This window comes from Dendrobates tinctorius, unplaced genomic scaffold (assembly GCF_039654945.1).
Source record: "Dendrobates tinctorius isolate UK_male_01 unplaced genomic scaffold, ASM3965494v1 ptg000122l, whole genome shotgun sequence".
Lineage (NCBI taxonomy): Eukaryota > Metazoa > Chordata > Amphibia > Anura > Dendrobatidae > Dendrobates > Dendrobates tinctorius.
Genome location: NW_027361790.1, coordinates 1821323 through 1845585, shown reverse-complemented (window position 1 = coordinate 1845585; position 24263 = coordinate 1821323). Strand labels below are relative to the sequence as shown.

Here is a 24263-nt window from a genome sequence, read left to right as displayed (position 1 = left end):
GTTTGTCTCCCATAGTTGAGGTCTACCTATGATGTAAATTACAGACGCCTCTCATCTTTTTAAGTGGTGGAACTTGCACTATTGCTGACTGACTAAATACTTTTTTTCCCCACTGTACATACTACATACATGCTACATATATACATACTGCATACATACTACATACATGCTACATATATACATACTACATACATGCTACATACATACTACATATATACATACTACATACATACTATATACATACTACATATATACTACATTCATACAACATACATACATACATACTACATACATGCTACATACATACTACATATATACATACTACATACATACTACATACATGCTACATATATACTACATTCATGCAACATACATAGATACTACATACATGCTACATATATACTACATTAATGCAACATACATATATACTACATACATGCTACATACATACTACATACATACAACATGCTACAGACATACAACATACATACATACTACATACATACAACATACATACATTCATACAATACATACATACTACATACAATACATTCATACAATACATACAGTGGGGAAAAAAAGTATTTAGTCAGTCAGCAATAGTGCAAGTTCCACCACTTAAAAAGATGAGAGGCGTCTGTAATTTACATCATAGGTAGACCTCAACTATGGGAGACAAACTGAGAAAAAAAAATCCAGAAAATCACATTGTCTGTTTTTTTTTTCATTTTATTTGCATATTATGGTGGAAAATAAGTATTTGGTCAGAAACAAAATTTCATCTCAATACTTTGTGATATATCCTTTGTTGGCAATGACAGAGGTCAAACGTTTTCTGTAAGTCTTCACAAGGTTGCCACATACTGTTGTTGGTATGTTGGCCCATTCCTCCATGCAGATCTCCTCTAGAGCAGTGATGTTTTTGGCTTTTCGCTTGGCAACACTGACTTTCAACTCCCTCCAAAGGTTTTCTATAGGGTTGAGATCTGGAGACTGGCTAGGCCACTCCAGGACCTTGAAATGCTTCTTACGAAGCCACTCCTTTGTTGCCCTGGCGGTGTGCTTTGGATCATTGTCATGTTGAAAGACCCAGCCACGTTTCATCTTCAATGCCCTTGCTGATGGAAGGAGGTTTGCACTCAAAATCTCACGATACATGGCCCCATTCATTCTTTCATGTACCCGGATCAGTTGTCCTGGCCCCTTTGCAGAGAAACAGCCCCAATGCATGATGTTTCCACCACCATGCTTTACAGTAGGTATGGTGTTTGATGGATGCAACTCAGTATTCTTTTTCCTCCAAACACGACAAGTTGTGTTTCTACCAAACAGTTCCAGTTTGGTTTCATCAGACCATATGACATTCTCCCAAAACTCCTCTGGATCATCCAAATGCTCTCTAGCAAACTTCAGACGGGCCCGGACATGTACAGGCTTAAGCAGTGGGACACGTCTGGCACTGCAGGATCTGAGTCCATGGTGGCATAGTGTGTTACTTATGGTAGGCCTTGTTACATTGGTCCCAGCTCTCTGCAGTTCATTCACTAGGTCCCCCCGCATGGTTCTGGGATTTTTGCTCACCGTTCTTGTGATCATTCTGACCCCACGGGGTGGGATTTTGCGTGGAGCACCAGATCGAGGGAGATTATCAGTGGTCTTGTATGTCTTCCATTTTCTAATAATTGCTCCCACAGTTGATTTCTTCACTCCAAGCTGGTTGGCTATTGCACATTCAGTCTTCCCAGCCTGGTGCAGGGCTACAATTTTGTTTCTGGTGTCCTTTGACAGCTCTTTGGTCTTCACCATAGTGGAGTTTGGAGTCAGACTGTTTGAGGGTGTGCACAGGTGTCTTTTTATACTGATAACAAGTTTAAACAGGTGCCATTACTACAGGTAATGAGTGGAGGAAAGAGGAGACTCTTAAAGAAGAAGTTACAGGTCTGTGAGAGCCAGAAATCTTGATTGCTTGTTTCTGACCAAATACTTATTTTCCACCATAATATGCAAATAAAATGAAAAAAAAACAGACAATGTGATTTTCTGGATTTTTTTTTCTCAGTTTGTCTCCCATAGTTGAGGTCTACCTATGATGTAAATTACAGACGCCTCTCATCTTTTTAAGTGGTGGAACTTGCACTATTGCTGACTGACTAAATACTTTTTTCCCCACTGTACATAGACATACAGTACATATAACATAGAGTACATACTCACCATCACTTGTCACATTGTTCCCCGAAGCCAGTGTCATCTAAGGAAAAATATGAAAATAACAAACAAGCCATATACTCCCTGATCTGCAGAAATCCACGTGTGAGTGTCCCACGCCGATCTCCCGTGGAGAGCAGCAGCATCAGCTGATGTGACCGCTCTCTAGGGGCTCAAGGAATCCAGTGTCGGGAGGTAGGTATCCTTCCGCACTGTATTCCTCCTCCACTATAAAAAAATAGTCCCTAGTCTCACTTTTGGCATTGCTGTGTGAAAAAGTTCCCACACAGCATTTGCCATAAAGTGAGACTAGGAACTATATTTTTTACAGTGGCGGAGGAATACAGTGCGGAAGGATACCTACTTCCCGACACTGGATTCCTGAGCCCCGTAGAGAACGGTCGCATCAGCTGATGCTGCTGCTCTCCACGGAAGATCGGCGTGGGACACTCACGCGTGGATTTCTGCGGATCAGGGAGTATTTGGTGGTTTGTTATTTTCATATTTTTCCTTAGATGACACTGGCTTCGGGGAACAAAGTGACAAGTATTGGTGAGTATGTACTCTATGTTATATGTACTGTATGTCTATATATGTATTGTATGAATGTATTGTATGCAGTATGTATGTTGTATGTCTGTAGCATGTTGTATGTATGTACAGTGGGGCAAAAAAGTATTTAGTCAGTCAGCAATAGTGCAAGTTCCACCACTTAAAAAGATGAGAGGCATCTGTAATTTACATCATAGGTAGACCTCAACTATGGGAGACAAACTGAGAAAAAAAAATCCAGAAAATCACATTGTCTGTTTTTTTTTCATTTTATTTGCATATTATGGTGGAAAATAAGTATTTGGTCAGAAACAAAATTTCATCTCAATACTTTGTGATATATCCTTTGTTGGCAATGACAGAGGTCAAACGTTTTCTGTAAGTCTTCACAAGGTTGCCACACACTGTTGTTGGTATGTTGGCCCATTCCTCCATGCAGATCTCCTCTAGAGCAGTGATGTTTTTGGCTTTTCGCTTGGCAACACGGACTTTCAACTCCCTCGAAAGGTTTTCTATAGGGTTGAGATCTGGAGACTGGCTAGGCCACTCCAGGACCTTGAAATGCTTCTTACAAAGCCATTCCTTCATTGCCCTGGCGGTGTGCTTTGGATCATTGTCATGTTGAAAGACCCAGCCACGTTTCAGCTTCAATGCCCTTGCTGATGGAAGGAGGTTTGCACTCAAAATCTCACGATACATGGCCCCATTCATTCTTTCATGTACCCGGATCAGTCATCCTGGCCCCTTTGCAGAGAAACAGCCCCAAAGCATGATGTTTCCACCACCCTGCTTTACAGTAGGTATGGGGTTTGATGGATGCAACTCAGTATTCTTTTTCCTCCAAACACGACAAGTTGTGTTTCTACCAAACAGTTCCAGTTTGGTTTCATCAGACCATAGGACATTCTCCCAAAACTCCTCTGGTTCATCCAAATGCTCTCTAGCAAACTTCAGACGGGCCCGGACATGTACAGGCTTAAGCAGTGGGACACGTCTGGCACTGCAGGATCTGAGTCCATGGTGGCGTAGTGTGTTACTTATGGTAGGCCTTGTTACATTGGTCCCAGATCTCTGCAGTTCATTCACTAGGTCCCCCCGCGTGGTTCTGGGATTTTTGCTCACCGTTCTTGTGATCATTCTGACCCCACGGGGTGGGATTTTGCGTGGAGCACCAGATCGAGGGAGATTATCAGTGGTCTTGTATGTCTTCCATTTTCTAATTATTGCTCCCACAGTTGATTTCTTCACTCCAAGCTGGTTGGCTATTGCAGATTCAGTCTTCCCAGCCTGGTGCAGGGCTACAATTTTGTTTCTGGTGTCCTTTGACAGCTCTTTGGTCTTCACCATAGTGGAGTTTGGAGTCAGACTGTTTGAGGGTGTGCACAGGTGTCTTTTTATACTGATAACAAGTTTAAACAGGTGCCATTACTACAGGTAATGAGTGGAGGAAAGAGGAGACTCTTAAAGAAGAAGTTACAGGTCTGTGAGAGCCAGAAATCTTGATTGCTTGTTTCTGACCAAATACTTATTTTCCACCATAATATGCAAATAAAATGAAAAAAAAACAGACAATGTGATTTTCTGGATTTTTTTTTCTCAGTTTGTCTCCCATAGTTGAGGTCTACCTATGATGTAAATTACAGACGCCTCTCATCTTTTTAAGTAGTGGAACTTGCACTATTGCTGACTGACTAAATACTTTTTTGCCCACTGTATGTATGTAATATATATGTATGTTGCATGAATGCTTTCACTAAAGGGTTGAAACAAAAGCGCAATAGGGTCTTATCCGGGTAAAATGTACAAATACTGAAAGTATTAAACTCACCTTCTCAAAGAGAAAATAAAGCTTGTATAGTAAGTCAGCCTGCTGCACGTCCAACGGTCCACAGCGGAACCGTACCACAGTTCAATAAGGAATAAATTCTTGGACTTAGAGTGCGCTGCCAGACAGATTCAATAACCACACAAGGTTAAAAAAGTTTTTAACCTTGTGTGGTTATTGAATCTGTCTGGCAGCGCACTCTAAGTCCAAGAATTTATTCCTTATTGAACTGATGCATGAATGCAGCATATATGTAGCATGTATGTAGTATATATGTATGTTGTATGAATGTAGTATACACTCACTGGCCACTTTATTAGGTACACCATGCTAGTAAGGGGTTGGACCCCCTTTTGCCTTCAGAACTGCCTCAATTCTTCGTGGCAGAGATTCAACAAGGTGCTGGAAGCATTCCTCAGAGATTTTGGACCATATTGACATGATGGCATCACACAGTTGGCGCAGATTTGTCGGCTGCACATCCCTGATGCGAATCTCCCGTTCCACCACATCCCAAAGATGCTCTATTGGATTGAGATCTGGTGACTGAGGAGGCCATTTGAGTACAGTAAACTCATTGTCATGTTCAAGAAACCAATCTGAGATGATTCGAGCTTTATGACATGGCGCATTATCCTGCTGAAAGTAGCCATCAGATGTTGGGTACATTGTGGTCATAAAGGGATGGACATGGTCAGCAACAATACTCAGGTAGGCTGTGGCGTTGCAACGATGCTCAATTGGTACCAAGGGGCCCAAAGAGTGCCCAGAAAAAATTCCCCACACCATGACACCACCACCACCAGCCTGAACCGTTGATACAAGGCAGGATGGATCCATGCTTTCATGTTGTTTACGCCAAATTCTGACCCTACCATCCGAATGTCGCAGCAGAAATCGAGACTCATCAGACCAGGCAACGTTTTTCCAATCTTCTACTGTCCAATTTCGATGAGCTTGTGCAAATTGTAGCCTCAGTTTCCTGTTCTTAGCTGAGAGGAGTGGTACCCAGTGTGGTCTTCTGCTGCTGTAGCCCATCTGCCTCAAAGTTCGACGCACTGTGCGTTCAGAGATGCTCTTCTGCCTACCTTGGTTGTAACGGGTGGCAATTTGAGTCACTGTTGCCTTTCTATCAGCTCGAACCAGTCTGCCCATTCTCCTCTGACCTCTGGCATCAACATGGCATTTCCGGCCACAGAACTGCCGCTCACTCGATTTTTTTTCTTTTTCGGACCATTCTCTGTAAACCCTAGAGATGGTTGTGCGTGAAAATCCCAGTAGATCAGCAGTTTCTGAAATTCTCAGACCAGCCCTTCTGGCACCAACAATCATGCCACGTTCAAAGGCACTCAAATCACCTTTCTTCCCCATACTGATGCTCGGTTTGAACTGCAGGAGATTGTCTTGACCATGTCTACATGCCTAAATGCACTGAGTTGCCGCCATGTGATTGGCTGATTAGAAATTAAGTCTTAACACACAGTTGGACAGGTGTACCTAATAAAGTGGCCAGTGAGTGTATATGTAGTATGTATGTAGTATGTATGTACTATGTATGTATGTTGTATGTAGTATGTAAGTTGTATGTATGTAGTATGTATGTATGTTGTATGAATGTAGTACAGTCATGGCCAAAAGTATTGACACCCCTGCAATTCTGTCAGATAATATTCAGTTTCTTCCAGAAAATGATTGCAAACACAAATTCTTTGGTATTATTATCTTCATTTAATTTGTCTTAAATGAAAAAACACAAAAGAGAATGAAGCAAAAAGCAAAACATTGATCATTTCACACAAAACTCCAAAAATGGGCCGGACAAAAGTATTGGCACCCTCAGCCTAATACTTGGTTGCACAACCTTTAGCCAAAATAACTGCGACCAACCGCTTCCGGTAACCATCAATGAGTTTCTTACAATGCTCTGCTGGAATTTTAGACCATTCTTCTTTGGCAAACTACTCCAGGTCCCTGATATTTGAAGGGTGCCTTCTCCAAACTGCCATTTTTAGATCTCTCCACAGGTGTTCTATGGAATTCAGGTCTGGACTCATTGCTGGCCACCTTAGATGTCTCCAGTGCTTTCTCTCAAACCATTTTCTAGTGCTTTTTGAAGTTTGTTTTGGGTCATTGTCCTGCTGGAAGACCCATGACCTCTGAGGGAGACCCAGCTTTCTCACACTGGACCCTACATTATGCTGCAAAATTTGTTGGTAGTCTTCAGACTTCATAATGCCACGCACACGGTCAAGCAGTCCAGTGCCAGAGGCAGCAAAGCAACCCCAAAACATCAGGGAACCTCCGCCATGTTTGACTGTAGGGACCGTGTACTTTTCTTTGAATGCCTCTTTTTTCTCCTGTAAACTCTATGTTGATGCTTTTGCCCTAAAAGCTCTACTTTTGTCTCATCTGACCAGAGAACATTCTTCCAAAATGTTTTAGGCTTTTTCAGGTAAGTTTTGGCAAACTCCAGCCTGGCTTTTTTATGTCTCGGGGTAAGAAGTGGAGTCTTCCTGGGTCTCCTACCATACAGTCCCTTTTCATTCAGACGCCGACGGATTGTACGGGTTGACACCGTTGTACCCTCGGACTGCAGGGCAGCTTGAACTTGTTTGGATGTTAGTGGAGGTTCTTTATCCAACATCCGCACAATCTTGCGTTGAAATCTCTTGTCAATTTTTCTTTTCCGGCCACATCTAGGGAGGTTAGCCACAGTGCCATGGGCTTTAAACTTCTGGACGACACTGTGCACGGTAGACACAGGAACATTCAGGTCTTTGGAGATGGACTTGTAGCCTTGAAATTGCTCATGCTTCCTCACGATTTGGTTTCTCAAGTCCTCAGACAGTTCTTTGGTCTTCTTTCTTTTCTGCATGCTCAATGTGGTACACACAAGGACACAGGACAGAGGTTGAGTCAACTTTAATCCATGTTAACTGGCTGCAAGTGTGATTTAGTTATTGCCAACACCTGTTAGGTGCCACAGGTAAGTTACAGGTGCTGTTAATTACATCAATTAGAGAAGCATCACATGATTTTTCAAACAGTGCCAATTCTTTTGTCCACCCTCTTTGTTATGTTTGGTGTGGAATTATATCCAATTTGGCTTTAGGACAATTCTTTTTGTGTTTTTTCATTTAAGACAAATTAAATGAAGATAATAATACCAAAGAATTTGTGTTTGCAATCATTTTCAGGAAGAAACTGAGTATTATCTGACAGAATTGCAGGGGTGTCAATACTTTTGGCCATGACTGTATATATGAAGCATGTATGTAGTATGTATGTATGTTGTATGAATGTAGTATATATGTAGCACGTATGTAGTATGTAGTATATATGTATGTTGTATGAATGTAGTATATATGAAGCATGTATGTAGTATGTAGTATGTATGTATGTTGTATGTAGTATACAGTAGTATACAGTATATGTAGTATTATTATTATTATTATTATTATTTATTGTTATAGCGCCATTTATTCCATGGCGCTTTACATGTGAGGGGGGTATACATAAAAACAAGTACAATAATCTTAAACAATACAAGTCATAACTGGTACAGGAGGAGAGAGGACCCTGCCCGCGAGGGCTCACAATCTTCAAGGGATGGGTGATAATACAGTAGGCGAGGGTAGAGCTGGTCGTGCAGCGGTTTGGTCGATCGGTGGTTACTGCAGGTTATAGGCTTGTCGGAAGAGGTGGGTCTTCAGGCTCTTTTTGAAGGTTTCGATGGTAGGTGAGAGTCTGATATGTTGTGGTAGAGAGTTCCAGAGTAGGGGTGATGCGCGAGAGAAATCTTGTATGCGATTGTGGGAAGAGGAGATAAGAGGGGAGTAGAGAAGGAGATCTTGTGAGGATCGGAGGTTGCGTGCAGGAAAGTATGCAGTATATATGTATGTTGTATATATGTAGCATGTATGTATGTATTTGTATGAATGTTGTATATATGTAGTATGTATGTAGCATGTATGTAGTATGTATATATGTAGTATGTATGTTGTATGTATGTAGTATATATGTATGTTGTATGAATGTAGTATGTATGTACTATGTATGTAGTATGTATGTAGTATGTATATATGTAGTATGTATGTAGTATGCATGCAGTATGTATATATGTAGTATGTATGTAGTATGTATGTAGTATGTATATATGTAGTATGTATGTAGTATGTATATATGTAGTATGTATGTAGTATGTATGTATGTAGTATGTATGTAGTATGTTTTTTTTTTTTACATTCAACACATTAGCCGGATGATGGGACTCAGGGCCGGACTGGGACTAAAATTCAGCCCTGGCATTTGAAGTTACACAGGCCCACTAGTCACATGGTGACTATATAATATCTTTGTACACTTGTAGGCTACAAGAAGTGAGAGGAGATTAACACGACTATATAACATGTAGTCACAGCTGTGCCCAGTATTTCAGCCCAGTCCTATTTATTGCTTTTAGGTACAGTACTCCTCCCAAATCTCTGTCCCCTTTTGTATGCACGGTGACAGAATTCCTGGCAGAACTGCTCTCTATTGGGCAACCAGACCCCCTGGTCATAGCTGCCCCTATCATACCTCCCAACTTTTGAAGAAGGGAAAGACGGACAAAGACTGCGGCGCGCGCCACACCCATTTCACAACTAGTCACACCCATGTCCACACCTAATCGCACCCATTTAGCACTGCTGATCACACTGACTGGTACTGAGGGCACAGTGGCTGGCACTAAGGAAGAGAGAAAACAGAGAGAGAGAGAAAAAAGAAAACAGAGAGAGCGAGAAAGAAAGGGGAAAGAAAGAAAGAACAGTGAGAGACAAAGAAAGAACAGTGAGAGACAGAGAAAGAACAGAGAGAGAAAGAAAGAGGGGAAAGAAAGAACAGAGAGAGACAGAGAAAGAACAGAGAGAGAAAGAAAGAAGTAAAGAAAAGAAAGAAAGAACAGAGAGAAAGAGAGGAAAGAAAAAGAAAGAAAGAGGGGAAGAAAGAACAGAGAGAGAAAGAAAGAACAGAGAGAGAAAGAAAAAGAGAGAAAGAAATAAAGAAAGATTCTACAAAGATACTATAGCAGCCCGGCTCCCATTGTAGTGCCCACCTGAGCCTCCCGGTGCAGGACCTATCATGATCCGCTCACATGGCCGGCATCCCCGATTCCAAGGCGATCCTGCTGTCCGCGCTGTCGGAGGAGGACATGGTGATGGATCTGAAGCATTCCTGGTTCCGTCACAATCTCCTCAAGAAATTATCTCATTTCCGGTCAGCTTCCAGCACATCACTTCAGGTGGAACGTCATGTGTGTGTTTTAAAATGCTCCTCGGGGCTCCGCCGTGTACTCCTGTGTCCGTGGGAAAAGCACGCTTTGTATGCTTTGTACACACTTGGCTCCGCTCCGTACATCCCGTACACATATGGCTCCACTCCATACACACACGGCTCCACTCTGTCCACCTCGTACACGTGTGGCTCCTCTCCGTACACCTCGTACACACGGCTCCTCTCCGTACAACTCGTACACGCGCGGCTCCACCTCGTACACACACACACGGCTCCGCTCCGTACACCTCGTACACGCGCGGCTCCACCTCGTACACACACACACGGCTCCGCTCCATACACCTCGTACACACGGCTCCGCTCCGTACACCTCGTACACACGGCTTCTCTCCGTACACCTCGTACACGCGCGGCTCCTCTCCGTACACCTCGTACACGCGCGGCTCCTCTACGTACACCACGTACACGCGCGGCTCCTCTCCGTACACCTCGTACACGCGCGGCTCCTCTCCGTACACCTCGTACACGCGCGGCTCCTCTCCGTACACCTCGTACACGCGCGGCTCCTCTCCGTACACCTCGTACACGCGCGGCTCCTCTCCGTACACCTCGTACACGCGCGGCTCCTCTCCGTACACCTCGTACACGCGCGGCTCCTCTCCGTACACCTCGTACACGCGCGGCTCCACTCCGTACACCTCGTACACGCGCGTCTCCTCTCCGTACACCTCGTACACGCGCGTCTCCTCTCCGTACACCTCGTACACGCGCGGCTCCTCTCCGTACACCTCGTACACGCGCGGCTCCTCTCCGTACACCTCGTACACGCGCGGCTCCTCTCCGTACACCTCGTACACGCGCGGCTCCTCTCCGTACACCTCGTACACACGCGGCTCCTCTCCGTACACCTCGTACACGCGCGGCTCCTCTCCGTACACCTCGTACACGCGCGGCTCCTCTCCGTACACCTCGTACACGCGCGGCTCCTCTCCGTACACCTCATACACACACGGCTCCTCTCCGTACAACTCGTACACGCGCGGCTCCACCTCGTACACACACACGGCTCCGCTCCGTACACCTCGTACACACGGCTCCTCTCCTTACACCTCGTACACGCGCGGCTCCTCTCCGTACACCTCGTACACGCGCGGCTCCGCTCCGTACACCTCGTACACGCGCGGCTCCGCTCCGTACACCTCGTACACGCGCGGCTCCGCTCCGTACACCTCGTACACGCGCTGCTCCTCTCCGTACGCCTCGTACACGCTCCTCTCCGTACGCCTCGTACACGCTCCTCTCCGTACGCCTCGTACACGCTCCTCTCCGTACGCCTCGTACACGCTCCTCTCCGTACGCCTCGTACACACGGCTCCGCTCCGTACACATCGTACACATATGGCTCCGCTCCGTACACACGGCTCCGCTCACCTCGTACACACGTGGCACCGCTCTGTACACCTCATACACACGCGGCTCCTCTCCGTACACCTCGCACACACGCGGCTCCTCTCCGTACACCTCGCACACACGCGGCTCCGCTCCGTACACCTCGCACACATGCGGCTCCTCTCCGTACACCTTGCACACACGCGGCTCCTCTCCGTACACCTCGCACACACGCGGCTCCGCTCCGTACACCTCGCACACACGCGGCTCCTCTCTGTACACCTCGTACACACGCGGCTCCTCTCTGTTCACCTCGTACACACGCGGCTCCTCTCCATACACCTCGCACACACGCGGCTCCTCTCCGTACACCTCGCTCACACGCGGCTCCTCTCCGTACACCTCGCACACACGCGGCTCCTCTCCGTACACCTCGCACACACGCGGCTCCGCTCCGTACACCTCGCACACACGCGGCTCCGCTCCGTACACCTCGCACACACGCGGCTCCGCTCCGTACACCTCGCACACACGCGGCTCCTCTCTGTACACCTCGCACACACGCGGCTCCGCTCCGTACACCTCGTCCACACACGGCTCCGCTCTGTACACCTCATACACACACAGCTCTGCTACATCCACACTGTAAATCCTGACCCCACACATACTTACCTCAACCAGCACCATGACAACAGCAAAGCAGAGTCTTGCAGACTGTAGAGGCAAGGCTGAGCGCACAGGACCTGTGATGAGGTCACAGGAGGGGCGGAGTCAGGGGGTGACATGATCTGGGGTCTGGACAAAGGCTCCTGATCATGTGACCCCCCTGACTCCTCCCCTCCTGTGACCTCATCACAGGTCCTGCGAACAGAGCGAGCAGGCAAACGAGTGCGACGCTGTGAGTGGCTGCGGGGGGGAGGGGGTCTCATGCTAAGGCGAGGATGGGGTGCGAGGATGGGGTGCGAGGGGGGGCGTGGCGGCTTATCTCCCTGCAGTGCGGGAGGAACTTGGAAACTATCACCGCCATGCCCGCAGAGGGCCGGCGGCAGGAGCAACAGTGGCCGCAGCAGCTGGCAAGCGGCCCTGCCGCCCGCGGCCCAGGTGACAGCGGCCCAGCGGGAAAATGCCCGGTTGGTTATATTGCCAATCCGGGCCTGATGGGACTACTACTGTCCTATCATTGGCTAATGTGTCAATCACTGTCAGTGTAGCAGGCATCGCCCGATGGGACTTATAGTCCCATTGGATGATGCCTGCACACACACAAGACCCCCGGCAGGCCCGTACAGACCACCGACAGCCGGCACAGGCCCCCGAGAGGCCCATACAGACCACCGGCAGCCGGCACAGGCCACCGGCAGGCCGGCACAGGCCCCCAAGAGGCCCATACAGACCACCGGCAGCCAGCACAGCCCCCGGCAGGCCGGCACAGGCCCCCGAGAGGCCCGTACAGACCACCGAGAGGCCCGTACAGACCCCGCCCGCACACACAGACACGCACAGTGTCTGCCCATGCACCGCCCACACTCTTCCCCCCTCCTGAACAGGCTGTACAAGGCAAGAGAGGGGTTTTTTCAATTCCGATATTTCTGTCCCATTGACTTGAATAGGACTTCTGGGATCGGAATTGGCGATACCCGATACTTTTTTTAGATCGGCCGATCCATTCCGATACAATATTTTTCAGTATCGGGTGGTATCGCTCAACACTACCCATCACACATCTTCCATCCCATATTCCCGTGCCCATATACCCGTCATACATATCCTCCATCCCATAGTCCAGTGCCCATATACCCATCACACATCCTTCATCCCATGGTCAGCCATTATGACATCATAATGAGCGGCGGGGCTTGCAACCTATGATGACATCAGCATCACCATGGCAACCATTGTGACATCATAATGAGGGGCGGGGCTTGATACACACACACTTTTTCCCCATTATGTAGATAGGGGCAAAATTGTTTGGTGAATTGGAACGCGCAGGGTTAAAATTTCGCCTCACAACATAGCTTAGGATGCTCTCGGGGTCCAGACGTGTGACTGTGCCAAATTTTGCGGCTGTAGCTGCGACGGTGTGGATGCTTATCCCGGACATACACACATACATACACACATACATGCATACATACACACACTTGAGCTTTAATTAAGCTTTGATTAAGCATACATCAAAAATTGCAAGCCTTCCAATATAATTCTAAGATGAATACCATATTTTCCAGCGTGTAAGATGACTTTTTAACCCCTGAAAATCTTCTCAAAAGTCGGGGGTTGTCTTATAGTGAAGCAAGCTGAAGGCGTCCGGTACACCCGGGATATGGAAAGAAGAGAGAGAGTGGCCTGCGCCACTTCACTGCAGTCCCCAGTAGAGATGGGCAAACCCGAACAGTAAAGCTCCATACTGTTCAGGTTCGGGTGCCCGAACACCGAGTGTTTGTCGCGCTGTCATGTGCATGACAGTGCGACAAACACTGCTCCTGATCAGCGGGGAGATCATCCCCATCAGTCAGAAAGCCACGGTTTCCACGCTGTCAATAGACAGCGTGAGCCCGCTGCTGTGAATGGAGGTATAAACTTTACCTCCGGTCACTGGTGTCGGCTGATGGGACAACCGCTCTCATCATCCGACACCTACAGCTGCTAATTACAGTGCGAGCAGGAGCGCGGATGGGAGTATTCACCTGCCGCTCATGCATTGTAAATAAATACGGTAGTTAAAAAAAAAACGGCATCTGTTCTCCCCTATTTTTGATAACCAGCCAGACAAAACTCACTGCTGGGGGCTGCAACCCTCAGCTGTCAGCTTCAGCAAGGATAGTTATCAAGAATATAGGTGTCTCCACGCTGTTTTTTAAATTATTTAAATAAAAAATTATAAAAAAAGTCATGGGATCCCCCTCATTTTTTACAACGAACCTTGCTAAAGCTCACAGCTGGGGGCTGGTATTCTCAGGTTGGTAAGGGGCCATGGATATAGGCCCCCTCAGCCTAAAAACAGCAGCCCGCAGCGGCCCAGAAAAGGTACATCTATTAGATGTGCCAATTCTGGTGCTTTGCCCAGCTACTCCCACTGGCCCTGTAGTGGTGGCAAGTGGGATTCATATTTGTGGGGTTGATGTCTCCTTTGTGTTGTCAGGTGACATCAAGCCCACGGCTTTGTAATGGAGAGGCATCTATAAGACACCTATTACTAACCCTATAATTGCATGGCAAATAAAGACACAGCCAGAATAAAAATTAAAAAACTGACCGTCACATCCAAACATGAATTAGGTGTGAACAGGTGCCAGAATAAAGTCCTTTATTAGAAATAAAACAGAACAGTTTTCAATTTTTATTTAAATGCCTAATTCCACCGAAGCCCTCAATCTCCTGTAATAAAAGTAAAATAAAAAAACAACAATATACCATACCTGTCCGTAGTTCTGTCCCACAAAAACCATGTCTTGGAATAAACAGTTTTCAACCTGGATGGTGCCAAAATGTGATGGTCTAGGCTGAAAACCACAGGTGACTGAACTGCTGCAAGCGCAGCCTCAGTGACTAGCAGAGATGCCATCGAGGTGACGTCTGGTCTCTGAAGCTCCCTTCCCAGCCAGGCTGAACTGCCGTGACCTCGGTGAGATCCTCACTAGCATGATGAGAAAAACTCTCACGTTGCTAGCAGGGATGTCCCCGAGGTCATGGCAGTCACGTCAGTTCAGTCCGGCTGGGAATGGAGCTTCATTGACCGGACGTAACCTCTATGACGTCACCAATGGTCTCTGAGGCTGCGCTCACAGCAGCTCATTCACCGTCCACCTTGGCACTGTCCAGGTTGAAAACTGTTTATTCCCCAGACATGGATTACGGCGTGGGACAGAACGACGAACAGTTATGGTATATTGTAGTTTTATTATTTTTGATTTATTACAGGAGATCAAGGACTTTGCTGAAATTAGGCATTTAAATAAAAATGGAAAATTGTGTTTTGTTTTATTTCTAATAAAGGACTTTACGCTGGCTGTGTCTTTATTTACCATACAACTGTAGGATTAGTAATGGATAGGTGTCTTATAAAGGCTGCTCCATTACTAAGCTATGGGCTTAATGTCACCTGACAATACAAAGGTGACATCAACCCCACAAATATGAACCCCTCTTGCCACTGCTACAGGGCAAGTGGGAAAAGCCGGGCAAAGCGCCAGAATTGGAGCATCTAATAGATGTGCCTTTTCTGGGCAGCTGTGGGCTGCTGTTTTTAGTTTGGGAGGCCTATGTACATGGCCCCTTATCAGCCTGAGAATAGCAGTCCATAGCTGTAAAGGGCCAGTCACACTAAGAGATATCGCTAGCAATATCGCTATAACTAGTGACGTTATAGCGATATTGCTAGCGATATCACTGTGTGTGATACTTACCTACGACCCGCTCCCCCGCTGATTATCGCTGATCGCGCGAGAACGTTCAGGACTGTTTCTCGTCGTCAGCTTCCTGCGGCGCTTCCTGTGGAGAGACGATCGACGAGCGTGGAGCCGGGCGGGAGGACGCAGGATCGCCGTGTCTGACAGGTAAGTAGCGACCCCCGTCCCCAGCGATGTCGCTGGTGAGATCTGCCTGTGTGGCAGCTCACTAGCGACCACTTAGCGATGTACCAGCGATCCTGACCGCGTCATATCGCTGGTCGGGAACGCTGGTACATCGCTAAGTGTGACAGTACCTTAAGCTTTAGCAAGGTTGGTTGTCAAAAATGGGGGGACCCCATGCCTTTTTCTTTAATTATTTGTTTAAATAATTAAAAAAAACAGCATGGGGGCCCTCTATTCTTGATAACTAGCCTTCCTGAAGCTGACAGCTGAGGGTTGCAGCCCCCAGCTGTGAGTTATGTCTGGCTGGTTATCAAAAATAGGGGGGAACCCATGCCGAGTTTTTTTTTAACTACCGTACTTATTTATAGAGCAGGAGCGGCAGATGAATACTCCCATCCGCCGCTCCTGCTCTCACTGTAATTAGCGGCAGCAGGTGTCGGATGATGGAATCATTAGTCCCATCAGCTGACAGCAGTGACTGGAGGTAAAGTTTATACTTCCGATCACAGCTGAGTGCTCCCACTGTCTTTTGACAGCATGGGAACTGCAGCTCTCTGACTGACGGGGATGATTTCCCTGTTGATCAGAAGTGGTGTTTGCCGTGCTGTCATGCACAAGATTTTAACTGGAAGACTTGGGGGTTGTCTAATACGCCCAGTCGTCTTATACGCCGGAAAATACGTAAGTTATGCAGAAAATTGATTGTTATCATACATGTTTTAAAAAAATGCAATTAACATAAAACTCTTATTTGAATAATAGGTCATTTTCTGATGACTCACTCCCAATTGACTGGTTGTGACCATGAAAATGACGTGTATGTAAGTCGGCATTTAAAAGCCTTGATTACCTTCTATTTTTTCTCTTCCTTTAACTTGCTGCTTGGCAGTTTTTGGATATTGTTGCCATTAGGACAAAGCTGTGTTCTGCGATCTTCCAGGTTGTGTGAGCCCTGCAGGCCAAAACCTTCACACATTGGTAACTATAATAATGCAATAGTGGTCTTCAATGAGAGTTTTAAGATCCTGGGATTGTTTGGGAGACCTCCCGTTTTCACAGTGTGCTATTCAATGCATGAAAAGAGTGAGGTCATACATATAGTGGTATTTGGCATTTTTTTCTTTAATTAGTTCTATTTAGGCAAAACTTATCATTTGGGGGATTTTGGCATGTCAAATAAAACTAGCTATCAGTACGTTTCATTAAAGTTTTAATAAGGTAAAAAATGATAAGGAATTGTCACGTATTGTATATATTGGGAAAACAATTAATTTAGGGGGTTACGGAGCCCATGGAGATTTGCTTTGATACAGTGTAATTATTGATCAAATAATTCTTAACATTACATCTTATTCTAAAATTCTTATTATATTTAATATTTAGATGACAAATTCCTCTATGACATTTCGTATTGTCAGGTACATATTTTTCCCATTATGTCTAGGGATAGGTTACTCAAGAAGGACATCTTAATAGGCGCAGCAGCCTGTTTTTCTATAGTATGGAAAAGAAGACAATGGTACAATTCAATAAATAATTCCACTTTAATGTCAAAGTAATAATTTAGACAGTTACACTGCGCACATCTGCAAAAAAAAAATAGATGCAAGCTGGTTTACAGGCTAGGAGAACAATCAACTTATAGAAAATACATCATTCAATCGATTCTGATTACACCAAAACGTATTGTAAGGGCTTTACAAAGACTACAAAACTTTTCAGATGAATTATTTCACTGCTTCTGTCTATTTACATGATATGTTACATCAAAAATGTACAAAATATAAAATGTATACAGACAAATGTTTCACAAACATTGTTCTTCTTCGTTGTAAACGACGTGTACTCACTGAGATGTATTGCAGGAAGTTCTAGCTATGCTTCTGTCTGATGTGCATGTCAGAGACGTCAGGAAAAGATATGCAATCTTATCCAGATGACATGACTGAGACAAGATATATGGAGCCGGTAGGTGTGTATCTTGTCTTTCTACATATTAGATTAATGTGGAGTTTGCACATGCACGACATAATTACGATTGTACAATGGGCCAATAGCACCGTGTAGGATAAGCTTGCCTTAGCAAAGAGTTGTATAGCGGAGTTCTTGCAGAATTACAGTAGATGACCAAATGGTGGCCACGAGTGTTGTGTAGCACCAGTTACGATATTGAAGGTAGCTCCTGTTGTATGTTTTCTACACAATGCCATAGCCCTTATGTAATTACGTATTTTATTGTGTTGAGTCATTGCATTTCTCCTTATACCAGGAATCAGGTCTAATGCAATCTGTTCTAAGTCTGCAAATTCCTTGTAATGTAAGTGGTTTAATTTTTTTTTTTATAATAACATGCCGATGTAGCATTGTATCTCCTGCATGGTATAAGTACAGGATAAGCACACTGGAAAAAACAGCCTCAAGAGCTACATTGTAGATCTGTTTGCAACATATGTATTAAGTCATGAAACACACACCAACAAATTAAAGTACAAACTTGTCTTGTTTGCATGGTGCAAGGCATTGTTATTGTCATGATATCTAGGTATATACATCGCCCACCCTAAACACTGTGCAAAAACCAACCCAATTATATGAAAAATTCTACACCGCCTCATTCTTACTCGACATTGAGAACCCAACTTGAAACAGGAGTAAATCAAACATGCTTAGAATATAAGACACAGGAGGGGGGCAAAAAAACAAAAATCCAATTGTGCTCATGCTTCATCGCGTGTCCCCAGCTCTGCTGGGAGATCATCCAAAATGTCTCTCTAAACAAAAGAAAAAAACTATACTTGAAGGTTTTCAAACCACCTGTTCCACTTTTGTTATGGTAGACATATGCTATAGTTCACCTGTATTTCTGAGATTAAGACAACATCAGAGCGTGCAGTCATTACTGGTTCTCCTTTATAAAAAGAACGCAAGACTCTACACTAAATAATGTTTCCGAGCTAATGGGTAACGGAAACACTGTAGGACGCATCAGCGGATTCTGAACTCTGACTGTAAGACTATTGAGATACATTTTAAGGCAATGAGACAGCACCATATGACTTTATATTCTTTTTTTTCCCTGTCCTTCATTCTTCGCTCACAATGCTCACATGAAAGCATCTCCAGGGGAAGCCTTAGTAATTTGTATAAAATCTTTTAAGCGGGCAGCAGGTGGTTACAAAAACACCATAGCTGCAATGAGGACAATTTGAAGCAAGTGACTCAACGCAGGGGAATTCAGAATTGTGAGCTTGGCAGTTCAGATTTACAATTGGCACTTATCCAGTACATCACAGTAGATTTTCTTCTAGTTGCACAAATACATTTTGTGCTTTTTCTGAGGAGCATCATCTAGTATGGAGGCAGTACACAACAATCTCACCAATGCAGTCATGTGACCGGCACAATGTCTTACATCAGAGATTTGAAGTGGGTTAAAAACACTGCACAAGTGATACATAATGTCAAAAAACAAGAACACACAATATACACAAACATCTGTGCTGTAAACCTGGCAAAGAAACTAAACCATTCCAGTTTGGCTAACAAATGTGCAATCTGCTTGTTTGCCCTGTATCTTGGGCCTTTTCCAGTTGACTAATGGAGGTACTAATTACTCCTTTCATATTTAAATACCTTGATGAAAAGCAAATTAAATCTATCCATTTCAATTTCTTCACCTCCCTTAATGTCAGAGCCTAGTCACCTGCCTACCAGCACATTCTTCTGGTATGGGTGTTGCATTGTGCTGCTTCCGTAATGGCAGTGATCTACTGGAGCAAACCGTTTTCTGTACCCACACACCATCTGGAGGTGACTTCTTAGAGTGTTGACTCGACAGATGGATCTAGACCTTCATTGTGGTGGCTTGCGCCATCACTGTCACAGCTTTGTCCACTTGAGAAATTGGCTGCTTCTTGAAGACGCATTAGCATGCTCATCTGTTAATAAGAAAATAATATATTACTCCAAACATGCAGATCGGATATTTTACACCATAAAACAGTTCTTTCATTAGGCAGTAACCTATTGACACTAAGACTTATCTTCTTAATCAATCAACAAGTGTTATATAAAATTGCAACAAGGATAGAACAGAGGCATTGTCCGTCCGGCTTGCTACAGCAATCCATCTTAGTTAAGAGAGTATTCATCTATGAAAAGATGAGCAGCTCTTCCAGTCTTCTTTATATTAATAAAATGGATGCATCATGTTAATTAATAATGATTTATTAGGCGTTTACACCACCTAATACAACAAAGAGCCAGACAAATGTGCATTCATTCTTAAGCTTTGTTTTTCTCCATATTAGAAAGAGAAGTTCAAAGGACAAGGTTAAAATGGGACTTATATGGTTTTCAGGATGAATATTTCTTGGCTAACATTTGTACTGTGACAGCAAAATATTAGAAAAGATTAAAATGAAATACAGAATATTCAATGTGGCATGGAACAAGGTTAGATGAATTTCTGTTTCCAAGAAAAAAAACAACACTTCAATGTACATATGTGTCATTTCTTATTTGTCGTCTTTTACATATCTTGAGATGAATCATATGAGATGACTCTTTTGAAGAAAAAAACATCTTTTGTTGATACTCTGTAGGGAGATGTTTATGCTTAATGTGTGGCCACCCACTGATTTTTATGTGCATTGAATCCTGGAAGGGGTTTTCTAGCAAGTCACGATGATGTATTGAATATGTATTTTGAGAAACTGATATTCTTAATGCAGAAAGTTATAAGTTGTTTTACTTGAAAAATTATAGAGGTTGGCTACTACTTTAACACTGAAGCGCAATCCTTGCGATAGGTCATCAATGTTTGATCGGTAAGGGAGCGACACCCGGCACCCCGCCAATTAGCTTTTCTAGGTGTCGGCCATAGTTGCACTGGGCAGCTCCTTTGATGGAATAGTGCCATGGTTGGGTACTGCACATGTGACCCCTACTGATTTGAACAGGGGCAGATGTTCAGTATCTGGCTGTAGCCACGATAGAATTGATGGAGCTGTGCAGCTCTGTAACTGAGCAGTTCCGGCCACCACTTACACTGGAAACAGCTGATCAGTGGGGGTGCTGGGTGTCACACCCCCACCGATCAGACACTGATGGCCTATCCAGGTCATCAAGTTTAAAGTAGTGGGCAACCTCTTTAGCATATTCAGTAACTTATTAGACTTGGGCCATAATATTAAACTACTGTAGGAATTTAGCTTTGGGTTTAATACTGAGTTTAGTTGTAAATGATCTTGTGTACAGTCGATTATGTAGAAATGAATGGTACTGTGTAAATGCCATTCATTGGTTTAACTAAAGATGGAATTTGTTTTTGAATTTTTTTGGAGGGAGAACTGTTATTTGAACACAATGTGGTTGACCTTTTTTGAGGCATTGTGGTTGGCAAAGTATGAGGGCATTTATGGCTTGTAATGTGAAGTTGGCATCATTGGTTTGCACTATTTAAGGAAAATGTAGTCTACAGCAACTGGAACATTATGGGGGTCACAGCAGCTGACACTGCATAGAGGGAGTAGAGGATTGCACTCTATTAATATGAAGGCGAGAGGCACAAAGATAATATAAAAGGTAATATTCCATTTTAGTCTACAGCTAGACCAATATAGAGAAAAATTACAGTTTTAGTCTTTAAAATTAATTCCTATACAGACAATTACCCTACTGATGGAGCGGGTGGACAAAATTATAATATACACTCTGTGGGGCTTACACATGAACACTAGAGCAGAATGATGATGTGTCTACAGAAAGTAGACTCCAACTGTCATTTTTCTAGGACACTAGTTTTCATAAATGAGCCCCAGTGAGTCCTGCCCTACTTTTTATTATATATGTAAACTGATGAGTATTAAAAGTGAATATCTGGCTTTTATCGTCATGTAATTTTAGCTCCACAATTCTGCACTGACACATTTCTTAAAATTTAGAGTTGTTGCAGCCCCTTTTTTTTATCTCCCACAAAATACATATATTTACATAATAATAATGTTTTATTCTTGAGGTAAATGGGTTGTCCACTTCTCTGATAATCCCTTCCTATATTATATATATACTATATTACTTGATGTAAAAGGAAAAAAAAAAGAAAACATATCATGCTTACCTCTCGAGTAGTGGACAACCCTTTTTAATGCATAAAAGCATGAGGAAAGCTACTAAGCTCCTTCTAGAGGCAGCTGCAAGCAGCTTGCGTGTTTTGTTTTAAAACTATAGTGGGGTGCTTGCTTCGGCAGCACATATACTAAAAAATATATATATTGGAACGATACAGAGAAGATTAGCAAGGCCTCTGCGCAAGGATGACATGCAAATTCGTGAAGCATTCCATATTAAAAAATTTTAAAAAATTTTAAAAATAAAACTATAGTGGAAATATATCAAAGCATTTGCTGTCTTTCAAGCTACTGGTGTAAGGTGCATCAAATTGGTGGACTGCCTACACCTCTTAATTAATGTGGTGCTTGTTTGCTGCACAGGAAAAATAAAACAGTGCTAGCTATGAGATTTCGAAAGGACATATGAGAGTTTTGTGTCCTAAATTATAGCACATTTGTCAGGAGGTGGTAGGCCATGTCCCTTTAAACCTACCCACAAATGTGGTTTGCTTCAAATTATAAACTCTCTCCCTATATTATAGTTTCAAAAGCAAATCCTTGGCTCTGGAGTGATTTTGTTTATATCTTATATTTTTGCACACATTTTGAGACATATTCAAGGAATATAATTTTTTTAGCTAAAAAGTTGCAAAGTAAGGTTAAAAGACAAAAATAAAGAACATTTTTTATTTTGGCACAAAATTCATAAACCATGTACGCCATGTAGATGGATTTGGTGAGAAAAACCTCATCAAATACAGGTTAAAAAAAAATAAAAAGTGGATTACAAAAAAAACCTGCAAATGATTAACTGAGTCTAATATGAAGAGCAGTGGTCACCAACCTTTTTTAAATTGATGGAAACATGCAGCTCTGTGAGATGGTTGTGACCCATATCCAGCAACTAGTGTTGAGCGACTTTTGTTTTTTTAGGGTCGAGTTTCGTTTCATGAAACCCGACTTTTCCTAAAGTCGGGTCGAGCAAAATCGGCCAACTATAGGGAAAAGTCGGGGTCGTCCCGAAACACGAAACCCAATGTAAGTCCATGGAGAATTAAAGTCGGCAGTGAGAGGAGGACAGGAAACACACCAACAGTGCCCATTTGAATGCCAAAAGCATAAATTCTTGTTACTGAAGCTTGTCAACCTTAATTAACTTCATAATACTAGTTACGCACTGAAAAATGGGGGTTATTTGGCTACAGTTGTGGGGGGGAGGGCTGGCTCCAAATTTTCGTGGGCCCAGGGCCAAAGAGCACCCCTTTAACACATACCACAACTCATGATGCTCCGATACGGCAGAGAAATAGCAGTATAGTACAATGAAAAATACTTCACTTCTTACATCTCATGACTGATATCCATTTTAAATTCTCCAATACCTCCAAAAACGGACAGTATATAACTCCATACAGTATTATGGCCAGCGCTTAGTACTCTATACAGAGTAATGAGGCCCATATATTTTTCCATACGGAATCATTATTCCCATATAATGTTTCAAACCGTATATGATGAGCTCCACATAATGCTACAGTATATGTTGGTCCCAATGGATGAAGCTCCACTGTCTTATGGGCCCAAATAATGCTCCATATATAATGGGCCCCATTTCTACTGATCTAGTGTATAATGGGCCCTGTAAATGCTGCTCCAGTGTCTGATGTCCACCTTTGGAATGCTCCAGTGGATGGTGGGCCCCAAATATCATTCACCAGAGTATAGTGCTCCCCAAAAATTGCTGTCCCAACATTGAAAACAATTACATAAGTCTCCTTGCTAGGGAATCCCTGCACTACTCTGAACTCCTTGTCGTCCCCATCTTCCATCTCACTGCACTTGGCTGTTTAGGCCCTCCCTCCGGCAGAGACAATTTTGCGTGCTATGCGGTGCCCTGTGCCAGTGCCATCGCCCATGAGTATGCCCCCCCACCTGCTCAAGGAACCTGCACTTTCATCTGCACCTTCCTCTTTGTCACCGTGTAAGGTGGTATAGTATGCGGGAAGGGGAACCTGAGTTTCCTCTGGGTCAGATTCTGGCTGTGTAGAGTGCGAGGGGAATGTAGTGGTCTGGGTCAATGTACCAGCAGCATCATCCAGCAGTGGCTGGGCCTCAGTGCACTTGTGGCGTCCCCAAGAGTACGGTCGCCACTGTGGCATTGCCTTCCTCCTAGGGAGTGTGTTCTCAAGCTTGGGAGCAATGAAGGATCTCTCTAGCAGTGAAACCAACACACAACACATTTCCCACTCCAGGCCAGCAGGGAGACCTCTGAACCTGACTGCTGAGGAGCTGCTCTCTGTGGTCAGGAGGAGGTAAGTTAGGGCA

At 44.2% G+C, this 24263-nt stretch overlaps 1 protein-coding gene and 1 non-coding gene across 14 annotated transcripts in view; one reads left to right on the top strand and one right to left on the bottom strand.

Moving 5' to 3' along the window:
- Positions 1–17350: 17350 nt before the first annotated feature.
- The window catches only part of NAV3 (neuron navigator 3), a 1131823-nt gene continuing 1124910 nt past the window's right edge, over positions 17351–24263 (bottom strand). For all 13 annotated transcript variants that reach the window (XM_073541506.1, XM_073541497.1, XM_073541495.1 and 10 more), the window contains one exon: positions 17351–19763. In XM_073541506.1, the coding sequence (XP_073397607.1) occupies positions 19644–19763 (120 nt within the window). In that variant the 3' untranslated portion in view covers positions 17351–19643. The remainder of the gene's footprint in view (positions 19764–24263) is intronic.
- On the top strand, positions 22069–22177 carry LOC141046862 (U6 spliceosomal RNA). Its single transcript, XR_012219684.1, has one exon. It is a non-coding gene; the product is annotated as a U6 spliceosomal RNA (small nuclear RNA).